The 15,098-nt window shown below is 38.0% G+C and overlaps 2 protein-coding genes across 6 annotated transcripts in view; one reads left to right on the forward strand and one right to left on the reverse strand.

Annotated features, from left to right (window-relative positions):
• Positions 1-9,616, forward strand: part of BTBD9 (BTB domain containing 9) — a 136,850-nt gene extending 127,234 nt beyond the window's left edge. For 3 of the 4 annotated variants that reach the window (XM_087777309.1, XM_087777310.1, XM_087777311.1), the window contains one exon: positions 335-9,616. In XM_087777309.1, the coding sequence (XP_087633435.1) occupies positions 335-529 (195 nt within the window). In that variant the 3' untranslated portion in view covers positions 530-9,616. The remainder of the gene's footprint in view (positions 1-334) is intronic. The other variant, XR_015708940.1, reaches the window with a different exon arrangement.
• Positions 9,617-9,753: 137 nt separating this feature from the next.
• ZFAND3 (zinc finger AN1-type containing 3) overlaps positions 9,754-15,098 on the reverse strand; it is a 188,815-nt gene continuing 183,470 nt past the window's right edge. Inside the window, exon 8 of one of the 2 annotated variants that reach the window (XM_087777314.1) lies at positions 9,754-14,225. The gene's annotated coding sequence lies outside the window, so the exon portion shown is untranslated. Of the gene's footprint in view, positions 14,229-15,098 lie in introns of both variants that reach the window. The other variant, XM_087777313.1, reaches the window with a different exon arrangement.

Genomic DNA, 15,098 nt, shown 5'->3' on the forward strand with positions numbered 1-15,098 from the left:
CGATAGCATGTAGTAGATATTTATGCTACTTGGCAAAGATAAAAAATAATTCAGAAATACCTCTATCTGCTTTGGAACCATCTTTCTGATTTTTAGTGCCATATGTAAAGGTTGGTGTAATTTGAAGTCCTTCTTTTGCTCCACTTGTATCACTTTATAATGTTTATGGCCCATGGACAGATGTTTTTGACCTCATGGTGAAACATTCTAATTTGACTAAGTACTTTGGCACTGATCTGGCCTGCATACTTGCGTATAGACTTCATCTTACTTTGATCATGCTTTTGCCAGCATTTAATTGTTTTGCTTTATCTTCATTTTTTGTTCTCTTCAGGTGTTTCACTGTGTGCATTTTGAGTGCCCAGCACAAAACAGCACCCACAAGGATGAGAGTAGTAAGGAAGCGGCAACAGCAGAGGTGGGGACTGGTGGACAACAGCTTGTTTCTCGCCCTGTTCGAGCTGCAAGCACTAGTTCCCTGCATTCCCCTCCTGGATCCACCTCGCGTTCACATGCTCACCAACCGTAAAGGAGATCGAAAGGGAGCTTTTGCAGCCCCTCTGACATCATACGAAATTATTCAGAACTTTCTTGTGCTGGCACCTTTTCTTTCTTTTTCTCTGTGAACAAAGGGGACCATGTCTGAAAGCTGGAAATGCTGAAATGGAAAAGGCTTTTCCCAAGGGCATGGAGAGACTGCTTCACTCTCCTCAATTTGTTCAAATCAGGCTGGTCTCCGAGGGGGGTGAAAATAGGTCTTCAATCTTCATCAAGTACCCCATTAACACCCTACCTCTCTAATCTAACCAAGGCAAGGAGAACAGAAGGAAATAAAAGGCAGAGCTACAGTGGAAATCTAAAATGACTCGAGCAGAATGGAAAGCATATGAAATAAGTATTTGTTCCCTGAAGGCTTCCATTAGCAAAGAAAATGTTTATGGAACACATCAGTCCAGACTATGTGTTATTTTTAAAAGTTATTCTTCGTTCATATTCCTTTGTAACTAGTAATCTGTTTTCTAAATTGTTTTGACTCTGTATTCCACTTTGTCTCTTATTTTTGGCTGTAGCAAATGCTGTGCAGTAGATTAAGGAAGTATCAAACGTTTACCTGCTGAGGTGCAAATTCCCTCATTCATCAGTGGGATGACAAGAAAAGCCTTCATGATATCAACAAACTAATTAATGGATGCTATATTAATCTTGATCTTAGTTGACTTTTCAAAGTACAAAATTGTCATTTCTTACACTCAAAAAGGAAATTCCTAAGTCAAGCATCTGTCTTGAAGAAAAACATATTTTTCACTCCCAAAGACGATTACTTAAATTTTACCTGTATTTCTAAGAAAACTTGCAACAGTTCATCAAAAAAGTTTGCTTTAGAAAAGTGGAACTGCATCTGGTCGCTGACAAGCAGTTGTTCGGGATACAAAAAGAAGAATTTGCAGATACTTATTTTTTTCCCCAGAAAAAAATGCTTTACAGTCTGGAGGTAAAAATTCAAAGGCTGTGTGTGCATCAACTTTTCTCATAATCTTCATAAAGTATGATGCTTTTACACTGTATTGTAAAAGATCTGGCTCTTACTTTACAATCACAGAATTCGTTTTCCATCTGTGTCTGTCTGGATAACATTGCCTGCTACTTTGCTCATTCTAAGTGTTTCCACACTGATGATGATGCAGTCTCTTACTTCTCTTACTCTCAAGATCTACGTGACTTTTAGGAAGAGGTCCATGTTGGTCTTTCAGTATGGGATAAAGTGATTTTATATTAAGACAAACACTGATGTAATTGGCAAAATTGATTAGGAGGGTTGTTATTCCTCACAAAGTATATTATATTGGAAATGTCAGCTATCCAGTTTTATGAACTTGGAATTTCCTGTGGTGACAAATAGCCTTGTCAGAAGAAAACAAAGCTAGTGTAGGATAAATACGGTTTCCCTTTGCATAACCATAGTGATAAAATGAGTTATATCAACATAGCAAATAGTATGTTAATTTATCACGCTACTTAATTTGAAAGAATTTCCCTGTTGGATACTGGTTGTGCTAAAAACAGAAAGAAATATAACAAGTGGTAGCAATGAATCAGTAGAACCTTCAAAGGAGAAAAGCTTCCTTTTTCTTGTTTCAAATAAAATTGATTAGGCTTTATCAATAATATTATAGTATTTTTCATTGCCAAATCGCAGTTGAGTTCCGACATTTGCATACAGCCCCCTCCCTTCCCACTGCTGTCTTCTGATTTGTGAATGTCTGTCGGTGAAGATGCATGCCCATCGCGTTATATATAGCTTATAATATGTGCCACAGCTGCCTCAGACGGTCTGGAGTTCTGAGGCAGGATACTGCTCTTGCCAGCCAGCACCTAGTCTGGGGTGCTGATTACCTTATGGCTTAACAGCCTTTGGAGCATGAAAGCACTGAGACCAGCTACAGGGGACACAACTCTCTTGTTTAAATACAGGTCCAAAAAGTTGGATTTTTTTTTTTTCCTTTGAAAAGTAAAACCAGAAAACTTTTCTATTCTGGTTGTAATCCATGCTGGAACTACTGAGATGCATGGAGCATGTCTTGTCTTTGGTAGGTAAGTCCTTCCATGTCAGTGGTGGTATTTGCAGTTTGATCAAACAAGTTTGCTTTTCTCAAGCTGTGGATTAGCAAAGGGCATAACTTCCTAGCTGTTAGTCTTTAGTAGTCACCATTGTAGAGAATGTTTAAAAAAAAAAAAAATTAAAAAGTTTGTGCCAGCTGTTCTGAGTCTAGGCTCTCAGAAAAAGAACAGGATTTTCAGTTTGTAATCTTTGATGTGCACAATTAATTTTTATGATACAAATAAGTCTTGTAGACTATGACCTACTGCAAATCTTTTTAATCTTGTCCTATGACTCACTGTTGAACAGAAATGTCTATTTATTTCCCATGACATTTGCTCTCTGCCAAGAATCTGAATGAACAGATCTGAGAGATTCCCAAAGCAAAAACTATCCGGTCCTATAGACCCTCCGGTTCCCCACTCCCAAAAAACAATCAAAACCAACTTTGCATTGTCCCTTCATACAGGCAAATAGAAATTTTTAGTATTAGACTGATTCTCAGTCACACATGGCCTTTCTCACAGTCTTTATTTTCTCCTGTTAGAGTTACTCTTAGAACCTGTCGCTGAGGTGAGTCCGATGTGATCACAGAGCTCCCAGGCTTTTAAGACAAGCCCTGCCACAACTTCACATTTTCTAGTGGGAATCCTTTACCTTTTTATTCAAAGAAATAATGTTGAAATGTTTAAGGGACCTGAACTCTGCTGGGTCTTCTAACACTACCCACCAACAAACACCCCTAATATCTGTATTGCCTACTATAGGTCTCTGTCTTGAACACTGTGTCAGCAACGTATTACTAGTGAGTGACAAAGGAAGATACCACACAGAACTGCTTTGTGGTTTGGTGTGAATGTTCTCATTCTTTCTAATTATTGTCTGTATTTATTGACTCCCAATTTCAGATGTAGTTCTTGTATATTCTTCTGAAATCTTCTTTTTCTTTTTTCTTTTTTTTTCTTTTTTTTTTTTTTATCCTTTCAGTAGAAGTCAGTTGTGCTGTTATGGCTTAATATCAGGATTTACCAGAGTGATGAAATACTATAATTATTCAGAACTGTGTTACCACTTACTCATATTTTATTTGCAACAGTGGTAGAGCAGAACTGACCAGATATTCGTTGCTTTCTTGTCAGAAACTATAAAATAGACCTGTTGTTAGATTTCTACATAATGGAACTAACTATATTGTCATTATTGAGCCATTATTTCTATTTAGTACTTCAGTATCTTTAAATTCCTCAGGCCTCATTTTCTCAGTTTTTCTTCCATAGGTTGAATTCAGACTTAGGCTCAACTCATATGGAGCTCAACAAAGCACTTTCTAAAATCTCTTTATTTAATTAACTTATTCCAAGTGCATTTAAAAGATTTTTATTCACAGAAATGTACAGTCAGATATCAACTCCTTAAAACTGATTTATCTGGGAAAATTAATTCTTGAAGTGAGCAGAAACTGTGCAGCTCTGTTTTCAAGGCATTGCCAATCAGCTCTAAAACCAGTTCAAATGGCACATTAAATGTAATTACAATGAGAGAAGTTAATCCTAGTCTAATGTGAAAGACAATACAGATGAGGAATCACCAATTTTGTTAGAGAAAGAGCTGTTCTTCATTGCCATTTCCTTCCTTTGGAGCGCCATTTCTTCCTTTTTTCCCTATGAAAATGATTTTTTCTTGTTTATTATGACAACTCATGAAAGAGCTCAGTGCTTGTCTGCATTGCTGAAAGATTCAAGTGAATTTAATGCATCTTCATCTTTACTAAGGATAACATTAAATTAGAGAATTTTCAGTTTAGTATCTGACTTGATGAGAGCTGGTTTCCGTGAAAGGAAGCAAAAGATGTCTATAATTGTTCCACTTTAAGTAAATTAATTTTTCCAACTAAATGCATGCGAGCATCTACTCATTGTTCAGCTATGTTTTGTACATCTAGAGTCAGTGCGAAAATTAGAAGACAAAGTTAATGCCATTCTTGTCTGATTATTGTGTGTTAGTAGTTCTGATTATAGAGTGATGCCCACTCACAGACAGTTAATAAGGAATTAGAACTTAGACGTGATTTCACAGAAAGTAGACATGCTATACTTTGCATTTCTCTATGAAAGTATTAATTGGCTTATATTTTGACAGGTGTTAATATACTGTCAAGTGGACAAGTTAACGCATTGGTAATTTTGTTGTTGTGGCTGGAGTAGTCAGCAAATAATCGGAGCCAGTAAGAGTTAATGTATTTAAGAGTAAATGTTTAGGCTTGTATGTCATGATATCAGTTGCCAGAGGACTAAACCATGCTTCAGAAATAATAATTTGTAGATCCCGGAGGATGCTTGAGGCCTAGCTCCCATCCCTGCCTCTCAGTTAATGGTGTATTTAGGTTAGAATCCTTAGTTCTCTCTGAACTGATTGTTGTTGTTGTCAGTTGTACGCGTTAACTCAGATATATATATAGAAGCTCCACAAAGCTTTGTTCAGGATACAGAAATAAAAGTCCTGGGTCAAGTTTTAGGAGTACCTAAATATTCATATATATATATATATGTGCGTGTGTTAAATTGAGCTAGTAGCTAATGATTTAGCTTGAATTTAGAACAGATTTTAAAGCTCCAAAACTGAAAAAAAAATCTGTGCAGGCAGGTGTGAAATGCTACTGTTGTCATATGGCAGGATGCTGACTCTATTTTATGGTTGCTTAAAAAGTGCAAATGTCTGAACCAGGTATGGGTGAGTAGGTCCAAAGCTGTTTTTTGCCCAGTTGCTAAGTACTGGCAATTTGGCTGTAGTAAAGTGTGTAAAATAGAGCAAGTTAAATGCTCATCTGAAAGACAGCCGTGCAGTCCAAAGAACACACCTATATTCCTCGTAGCTGCCTTGTGTACTATAGCTTGCAGTATCTATGGAGTGAGCCTTCATATGACTTTTGTTAACTGCTCAAAAAAAAAACCCTGCAGACTTTTCTTTGGCCCTTCACAAGCTTTCACTGCAAAGCTTTGGCTGAAGTAATGTTGAAGTCCCACCCACATTCTGTGATAGAATCTGGGTCTGTGTTTGATTTTGAAAATGCTTACTAGAAAAACAGTTTTAAAGTCACCCTGAAACTTTTCTTAGCTAAAGAAAGCCCAAATTAAAAACTGTAGTATAATATGAGGAAACTGCAGGTATCTGTGATTTACCAATAGACTGACTGCCAGTACAACTACATACCGGTTTTATAATACTGTGTGTGTTTCATTATTATGATATATACAAATGGTGGAAGGAAGTGAAAAATCAGCTCCACGCACCCTTGGCATTAGACATTATCACCTGACCAGACATTGCAGAATTACTTCTTTTCCCGTTCCATCCAGCCTAATAGAATAATGCAATTCGGTGTTCTGAAAAAAACTATAATTGATTTATTACATAAACATCATGGGAATTGAAGTTCAGATTACTTTGGGTAAAAATCTGAATGAGTGGTGACTTTACCCTGCACAGGCATAAACACGTCTCTCCGGTGCCTCTGGCTACTTTAGGCCCTAGGCTATCGTAGAGGAGGAGAGCTGCGCTGCTGATGCAATGTAAGTCCTTTTCCTCATTAGAACTTTTATTCGTCTGTTTTGTATTTTTTATCTTGGCACATCTGTTCTCTTTGTGCAGATACTCATCCCTCGGTTAAAAGAAGGTAACCTAGTTTCTCATGATTTTCAGAATTATCCAGTGACTCCTGAAAACTGGCAGATACACATCAACAACCTCAGTCTATATTAAGTAGTCTGAGGAATTTACAATACTGACCCATATGGTCTTTTACAGCAAATGCTGTGTGTCCAAAAAGTACCAGGTGACTCCTGAAATATCAAGTAAGTTGGGCAGTATTACTGTTCAGATGAGGGTTCATGTGTCTAAAACGATGTGCCATGTAATCTGAGTGAATAGTAGTTATCGCAGCTGCTTTCTGTAGAGGAAGCAGGGAACTTGCACACCTACTAGAAATCACTCATTTCCTTCGTATCATTTTTGGTCTACATCACCTATCTGTTGTCTCTACTCCTGAGCTATAGTCACTAGGTAATTTATGGTTAATACCTAGAATCCAATAGATGTGTTTAAGAATAGAAGTTAAGAAGTTTTTGTCTCTACATAAAAATTTTAGGTTGTGCTTTTGAAGCATGGTCAGGCCACAGAATTGGGTTTTTCGTATCTTCTATATCTGTCTATTGTTTTTTTCTAGTTATTTTCAGCTGCTTAAAAGATAGTGGAATTCTTCACAGGAATTTCTCCTAGAGATTTGTCATGCTGAGAAACAGCTTTTGAAACAGTCACGGTGGGTTCGTTGCTGGAGAATGGGGGCAGGTTTCTTCTGCTTTCTACAGGCCAGGATCCCATTTGGGTCATTCTGTAAATTTGTTTATGCCATTTTTAATAACAAGGGCATCGGTGTCGCATGACTTGGATCTGTTTCAGGAATTATGTCACTTATTCATTTTGAGAGGTAAATACTTGGAGTGAATGTTTTTATGCAGTAATACAAAGTTCATGGGACATACATGATTCGATTAGAAGCATATCACTTACAGGAAGAGCTGGAGTTGCAAGGAGCAGTTTGAGGGAAAGACTGGTATGGACTTATATGTGTGCATCTGTGCATATATAGCTAACAAAATGTATGTGTTACCTAAGTTGAAGTGACTATTTGCAAAGATGAGTTTCTACATGGCCTTTTTTTTAATTTAGGAAATTTTGTTAAGGAATCTGTCACTCATCTGAATGTGAATGCTTAAAAAAAAAATGAGGAAGAGAACGTAGAGAGCAAGGCTTTAGTAGTTTTTATGGGAAGAGCAACACGAAGATATGATTCTTACGGTCTGAGCTAGTTCTGTTTCTCTCCAGTCCTCACAGCTCTTACTTTTTCCTACATGCTTCCCCCAATCTGCTTGTTACTCCTTTTCTTTTCCTCCCTACCTAGCATCATATCACTGTTGCTGTGTGTTCTCTGGAACTTTCCTCCAAATTGTGATACAGTAAGGATTTTTTTAAAAATTTATTTATTTTTATCTCTTTGTCATATGCTGAATAAAATATCCTCGTCCTTGTTCATTCACATCAGACTTTAGAGGCAACTCCCAGTAGGCTCTCAAGTGCTAGTGAGCAAAATTTAAATTTGGCTGTCTATGGATATGGGAAATATAGCCCTTTTGGAGCTTGTACTTCCATAATCTGTTTGCAATCGCTTTGTTACCCTTAAGAGAAAAATCAGTTTTTCTCTTGACTTAAGTAGTAGGTCAGGCTTTGTGCAGGCTTATCTAAGTTAAGTTTAAATATAAATTTAAGTATTTCTCTCTCATCATGATGCACCAGATACATACTCAATTTGTTAGTTGTGCATTGCTCGATGTGTTAGTTGTACATAAGAGTTGTTTTCTAAATAAACTGCATCATCAAAAGTGAACCTTGAAAGAATTTGTAACTTTTCAGCATTCCTGTGTGAAGGTATTTCAGCTGTCTGGAGACTCAAAAATCACACTGAGCACATGGACACATTTTGAGAAGTATAGCGTTACTTCACAGTTCAGTGCCCGTGTTTATTAACCTTGTCCAATATCTTGTAAAATTTTCTTTCCTTTCTGCTTTGCTCAATTTCATTATTATCATTGGTTTTCTTTCTGAAGTGAATGTTAATGTTCCTTCAAAGATCATAAATTAAACATGAGGAGCCAGGCTAAATAGAAGTTCAGCTTTTAATGAACTTTTTCACTCATTCCTGTCAGTGCTCCTCTTTCTTGACAGACAGTAGTTTAAAACTATATGGTTACACTCCCCTGCTCTGTAGCAATTATCATTGTATGTTGAAAGTTTTGTGCATTAAATCCCTTTCCTTCTTTCTCATATTTCCTAAACATAGAGTGGTTCTAAACTACCTCAGACCTTGTTGTGAACAGGTACGAGTTTCAGCTAGAGTTTTCAGACTTTATTATAGTCTTTGAATGTTCTTTAAATGCATGTATATGTAGCGAAATCAGCCTGCCAGACCCTGATTACATTTTCAGGAATACTGTCTCGAGATATGTAACGGATGAATTCATAGCTGCACCCATTCAGGCTCATAGTGATACATCTTTCAAGAAAAACCTTCCAGGACCGCAACTTCTGGTATGAGAAGTACTTCAACTTTCTGGTGTCAGCTTTTTGAAGGAACATGGTATTGCCTGCACTGGACTGCTTTCACCTCTCTTACTGTGGCAACCATCATAAAAATTGCATCATCAGACCTCCATTTCTGGCTGTTAGCAGGAGCTGTGCTATTGCATTGGACTGTGGTCATCATATGAGAATAAACCCCACATGGCATGTTCTGATGACCTTGGTAACATTTTATACCGCAACGGCTACGCATTGCCAACCCTTTGGGCTAATTAGGTTTCAGGTAAAATGATGGTCGCAGATTGTGCTGCAGTGATCCAATCAATAACTTTGGGAATTGTCTGGTTTTGTAAGTTGTCCATTGAACAACCTGGCAAACCTTGTTAGTACTGATTTCCTTTTCACCAGCAGACGTGCACATCATCAAACAAGCATTTTTGTAATGTGGAATTTTCTATGAGCATCTAGAAAAAGAAGCATCACTATTATATCCTTAGTAACAACGTCTGTATTTGTAATGAAAGTTATAGAATTATTAAATTGCTATAAGCTATTCTGTGCATGCTCTAGCATTGTATTAACAGTTTGTATTAACAGCTGATAAGCAGAGGGTTCTGGAGAGCAAGGAAGGCTTTGGATTTCTTTTTTAAGAGTTTCAAAGAGCAGCAAAACTCACCAGAGTGGATGCAGGACCAGACAACGCTCAAAGCAAATCATAAAGTGAAACTGCTGTGCTTTGTATTTATTTCTTTGGGGATTTTTCTTTAAAGTATTTAACTTCACAGGAAAATATAGAATATATTTAAAATAGTGACAATTAGAAATGCACCTTTTCAAGAATGAGAGGGGTGTGATTTGAGAAATAAAGTGATCTTTTGTGTTTAACTGCTTGTCTGTAGTTTTGTTAAAATAATGGTAGAGCCTGTCTAGTGCTGCTTACATATTGCATGTGCGAATAGAAGAGTTTTGGCAGAACTGGATTTAATTTCCCAGCATGGCAAGGAAATCAATATTGTCATCGTCGATGTATTAATTCATAATGACATGGTTGTAATATCAACATAGAAAACACTGGTGATTTTCGCAGTGACTTTCAGGCCAGTTGGCATCAGTGAAGCTACCATGAATGCTGAGAAGAGCTGCCGGAGGTTGTTACCAGGATGTGCCACCGTACTCTCTGGAAGAAGTGTATGAATGAGTATTTCACTTTATTTCACAAAAAAGAAGGCAAATACTTTGAGACTTGGGAATCTGTTTTCAGACGAACCAAAAAAGGCTGGATTTCTCAGAGGGATTTAGCACTTGATCGCTTTTGGACTACCATGAAAGGTGGGAGCGCTGAGAGTTTGATTCACGAATATTAGGCCTTTATCTGCCTGGCTTATCAGCCTCACATATTGAACAGGATTTTTGTAAACCTTGCCTGGATTTCAGAACTTCATGCCCTAAAGCAGTGGCTGTTCTCCAGTAACAACGATACATTCCTCTATTGTGTAATCTTCTAAGCAGTTGTAGGTGTGTCATGCTATTCCTTTCATAAATGTATATACCCTTTGTTACCTAGAAAGTGGAGAGATCAAATTCAAAAGATGGAAGTACGATACCAGGTTGTGAGATCAAGCTGAGGTACAACAGCAAACCATATAATGCTATAATATAATTAGATCTAATTTCTGTGTTGATTAGCCATATAATAGTTAATAAGTTTTTGACAGTTATTATTAGATTTTGAGAGTAAAAATGGCATTTTTAAGTGTCAGATCCTGCTGTTTGTTTTGAAAAAAGGATGTGTGGATTTTGGAAAATAAGCTGCCACTCGCCTCAGTTACTGAATTGTGACACAACGTGGGAATACTGATGCGAGGAAGTGTTTTGAAATGGTGTTTGCCTAATAGAGTACAGGCCGAATGTAAGCCAGAAAGTTGTACAGTCCAGTCAATGAGAAATAGCACATGCTGAAGCCGTCTGCATTCCCAGGCCATGTGTCCAAGTTAAAAAGAAGGTAAATGCTTTTTGCTCTATCTTGACAAATTGGAGGCCTCTTGAGGGCTTCGGCAATTTCCATTGCATCCCACAGGCAAAATTTTGATCATGTTGAAGACAATGCAATTCGTAGCAAGTGTTGGATATATCATACTAGAAGAAAGAATACACTTACAAAGCATAGAGAGGAGAAAAAGAAGTTGGATAAGAGCAAAGCTAAGAAGAAATACTTTTTTCTCCTTGCTCTGGAAAGGGTGCAGATTATCTTTGTGCTTAGGCTTGTAAATTATCATCAACAGGTACAGATCACAAAGAGAGCGCAGACTGAAGTGGAAATACAGCTACCTTTCCAAGCGGTAGCAGAGTGCAGAGTCAGTTTGGATGCTACAGTCTGGGGGTTGATTTCAAAGTTGTTTCTAATTCTAAGTGATGGACTCGCTTGTTAATGAGCAGTAGCAGCAGAAGCTTAAAACACCGTGACACATCGTTTGAGTATGAGTTGGAAAGACCAGATACATATCAAATCACAATCATTTTATCTTCATGATATGGAGCAAAATGCACATAAACAGGACGTTTTTGTTACTTACTCATTTTGTAATTTACCCTCTATTAACCACTGCTTAAATATCTTCGTAGGCTGTGCTAAGCAAATTAAATCTCCTGGAAAGTAGGCAATTGTTGCCTTATAGCTCAAGGCAAAAAAGAAATAACCGTATAAGATGTTATTTGAGTCTCTGTATTTCTGTGCTTTGCCATTCTCTCTCCCTTTTCCTCCCCCAGTAATATGCCAACCTTCTATAGCTGGAAATGTGTGTGACTTTTGTCTCAAAAGCATCAGATGAACCAAGGTGTACAGAAGAAAGCACATTTAATAAGAGTGGGTGCATCACAAAAATATCCCTTAATGCAGCTGAGTCATTGGGAAGTTGCATGTGTCTAATCTATGCAGCGCCAACTTTAGTCCCATTTATGAACTGTTCTCTGTTGTCTGGTTTTTAAGATGTTATATTTGAAGGTTGACATTTAAATTGTTAAGCTTTTTTCTTGAAGACTGCGTGACTTGGGGAGAAACTGAAATGTTCACAGATCTTTGCTCCCCTCGGCAACAAACTGTCTGACTGCTGCATAGGTTCCCTTCTGGCTTGCAGAGAGGATGCGGGCCAGTTGTTATCAACGTGTTGGTGGAAATGCTCGCTTCTGGAGCTCTGTTTGATCAAACACCTCCCTGTGTTTTTTGAATGTGAAGATTCACAGCATGTGTATATGGGAGACAGTGGTATTGCTTAGCACTGAACTCACCATCTCTAGGATAAAAATCAAATTGACAAGAGGAGGTATTATTAGAATATAAAAGGTATATTTGGTTTCCTATCATTTGAACAGTTATTTCTTTATGAGAGGACATTGTATATCCTATGACAGCTCAGTTTCTTGGAGCTTTTGGTGAGCAATACAGTCTCCCTGCTCTGGTATCCTGTCTCTGATGGTAGCCCATGGCAGAGTGAGATTCTGTGAAGAACCTTATCAAAAGCTTTTTGGAAACCTAAATATAATATACCAACTAGATCACTGGTATCCTTGTGCTCATTTACTTCTTTAAGGCACCGAATGTATTTGTGAGGTAATTTATTTCTTCTACAGAAGCCATCCTGAGTGTACACATCCATTGTGTGTTTATCGAGGAAGAAACAGAGACGACCCATGCTTCTGTGCACTGTGGAATAGCTTTTACGTTTTCAGATCTGTCGGGTCATACAGAAGCTGAGAGTTACTCGTCTGTCCCCAGTTTTATTCATAGTCCTTCACTACTGCTTGTGGTGTGGTTTTTAGAAGACAGGAGCCACTGCTCAGGGCCTGCATGTGCTGTGTGCAGGTAACCAGCCTGCCCCCCAGCCAAGGAACCACAGCTATGGAGTAGCCAAGGGGTTTGGTCATCCGCATGGGAGAGCTAACCGCTCTCCAGTGCGTTCACGCCCCTGTCTAGCTACTGCCTCATGCCTCGGTTATTCTCAAATTGTGTGACCTACTGCCTGGAACTCACGCACAGGGCAACAACATAGGTTGAGACACAGCTGTGCTTATTTAATAAGAAGACTTGTTTGCCTGTAGGTTGTGTATACTTGCACGTATTTCTGCATACCTGATGTACACAAATGGCTACAAGCAAATCAGCTGTGTGCATACACACGCTTGGTTAATGAGAGATCCCTAATTTGATTCAGAGAATTTGTGAGCTTTGAAAATGTGGACGGTTGTATTCTTAGGTAGTAAGCTTTGTTGCAGATGCCAGGATTGCTGCTTGAAAACCGTATAAAAGTAAAAGTGATTCTAGCAACAACTACTCCTAATTGCCCTTGCCTTGGAGACTGCATGAGACCAAATCTGAGCTCTGTTCAGAGGTATTTATTTTTGACAGATAGCCATTTTGCAGCCTGATTTCATGGTTTCATTAGGCACAACATGTATGAAGAGAACATGCACAAACAAATGTACTTGAATATATCAATGAGCGGCATGGTAAGAGTATTAGAAATTTGCTTAGGGCACACCTGAGGCTCCCTGGTGCAGTTCTACAAGTCCATGCTATTTAACGAGGCAATTTACCATTAATCCATTATTGCAATGTATTAAACTGATGCCACTATAAGGATCTCAAAAGGTCTTGCTTTCAACAGTCTAATGAAATGAACATGTAAGATGTGTATTTTTAAGGAATGAGCATGTGGTACAAATAAATGCATTTCTGACAGGTGTGTTCTTTATGCTGTGTGCTCTGTGCTAGACTACTACGTAAATACCCCTGTTGTTTTAATTCAGACATGACATTATCACATTCTGTTATCAACTGCTGGGTGAAAAGATATTTTTGCTAAGGTGCTGACATAGTGTAGTTTTATTGCTACTTGCACCGTTCAGACATCAGCGTCACATAATGGAGGTGACACTTTCTTTTATAGAAGTGTTTTTAAGCTAATAGTTTCACTATTAATAAGCAGGTAAATGAGTTTTTATTAATATAAATGGAAAAATATGTCACGATGCTCTTTTAGCCATGTTCTAAGCTGTATAATGTCAGTAGAAGTTTGCTGCCAATATGTAAGTTTACATTATAGTTACATTTTTATTTCTTTGGTTATTAATGATAATACCAGACAGAAACAACTACCCTTGGAAGTGACTGGAATGAGGAAAGGAATTACCTTTGCTCTTGTTGCTGTCATAGTATTGTCTAGGTTAAACCCTACTAGGCGGATAAAAAAGCACTGCTTTTGCAGTTGAGGCTGTAAAAGAAATGTGTTTTTCAGCAAAAACACAGGAGATAACAGTAGGGGTATACAAATGTCCCCAGTCAACAGCTTTCCAGTTGACTCACTTAACTCTTTCCCGTATGTTTAATGGTACTGCTTTCTTGTCCTGCTCCCAGCAGCTTTCCCCCTTTGTGCTGTTTTACCTCGTGTGGAGGGCTTCCTACTGGTGACAGTTCTGTTCTCTGACTCTCAAGTTCAATCTGCTGAAAGGGAAATAAAGCATGTCATTATATCACCAACATTTTCTTTGTCCATGTTCTCATATTAGACTGGTGAAAAGTTGTTGTTTTTTTTTTTTTTTAAATGGAAGGAAATATAGATAGCCCCCTTGTCAAAAGCATCATTCCCAACTGCAGAACTGTAGAAGTATTTGGGCAGAGAAAAATGAATACAGGGTTGGTAACTTCAAAGTCTTAAAAACTAACTGGGGAAAGCGTTGGCACAATTGTGGTTTAGTATTAGCCCCTGATTACAACAGCCAGCAAGCTCCAGTGTTTTTCCACTTTTCTGGAATTGGGAGCAATAGTATACAGACATTATCCTGCATATTTTATGAGATCTGAATTCCCCATTAAACTGACCTTTCTTTTTGTTTCAAACTAGATTAGTACCCATGACTTACAGCAAGAAATCCTGTAATCTTCTGGCATTTGCCAGATTAAGGTTTGACTGATGGTGTGTTTAAGAACTTCCGCTCTCTCTCGCGCTTGCACATAATCTGTTTGGGTGATGGGCCAACATTTCGGGGTTCCAGTACATGACTAGGGTGATCAAAACATCTGCTCAAAGAGGATGCTGTTATTCCCTTCATGTCCTTGTTAATACTGGCAATCTCAGAAACACAAGCTGCAAGTTTACTAATACTCCAGAGCATTTTCTTTCTTGTTTTCCAAGCATTAACTCTGAACAGCTCCCAGTGGTAGCTGTTTAGGGAAATGACTGTCCCAGTAACTTAAATGCAATAATTTCTAAGCTTAACTATTACACATTTCAGATATTCTCTCAGCGGGAGAAGGAAAGAGGAACAAGGCTTATTATTAATCTTCAGAAAATGATCCTTTGGGCAGACTTAC

The sequence above is a fragment of the Nipponia nippon genome, unplaced genomic scaffold (genome assembly GCF_047370975.1).
Source record: "Nipponia nippon isolate SJK-2023a ecotype South Korea unplaced genomic scaffold, ASM4737097v1 scaffold_4, whole genome shotgun sequence".
Lineage (NCBI taxonomy): Eukaryota > Metazoa > Chordata > Aves > Pelecaniformes > Threskiornithidae > Nipponia > Nipponia nippon.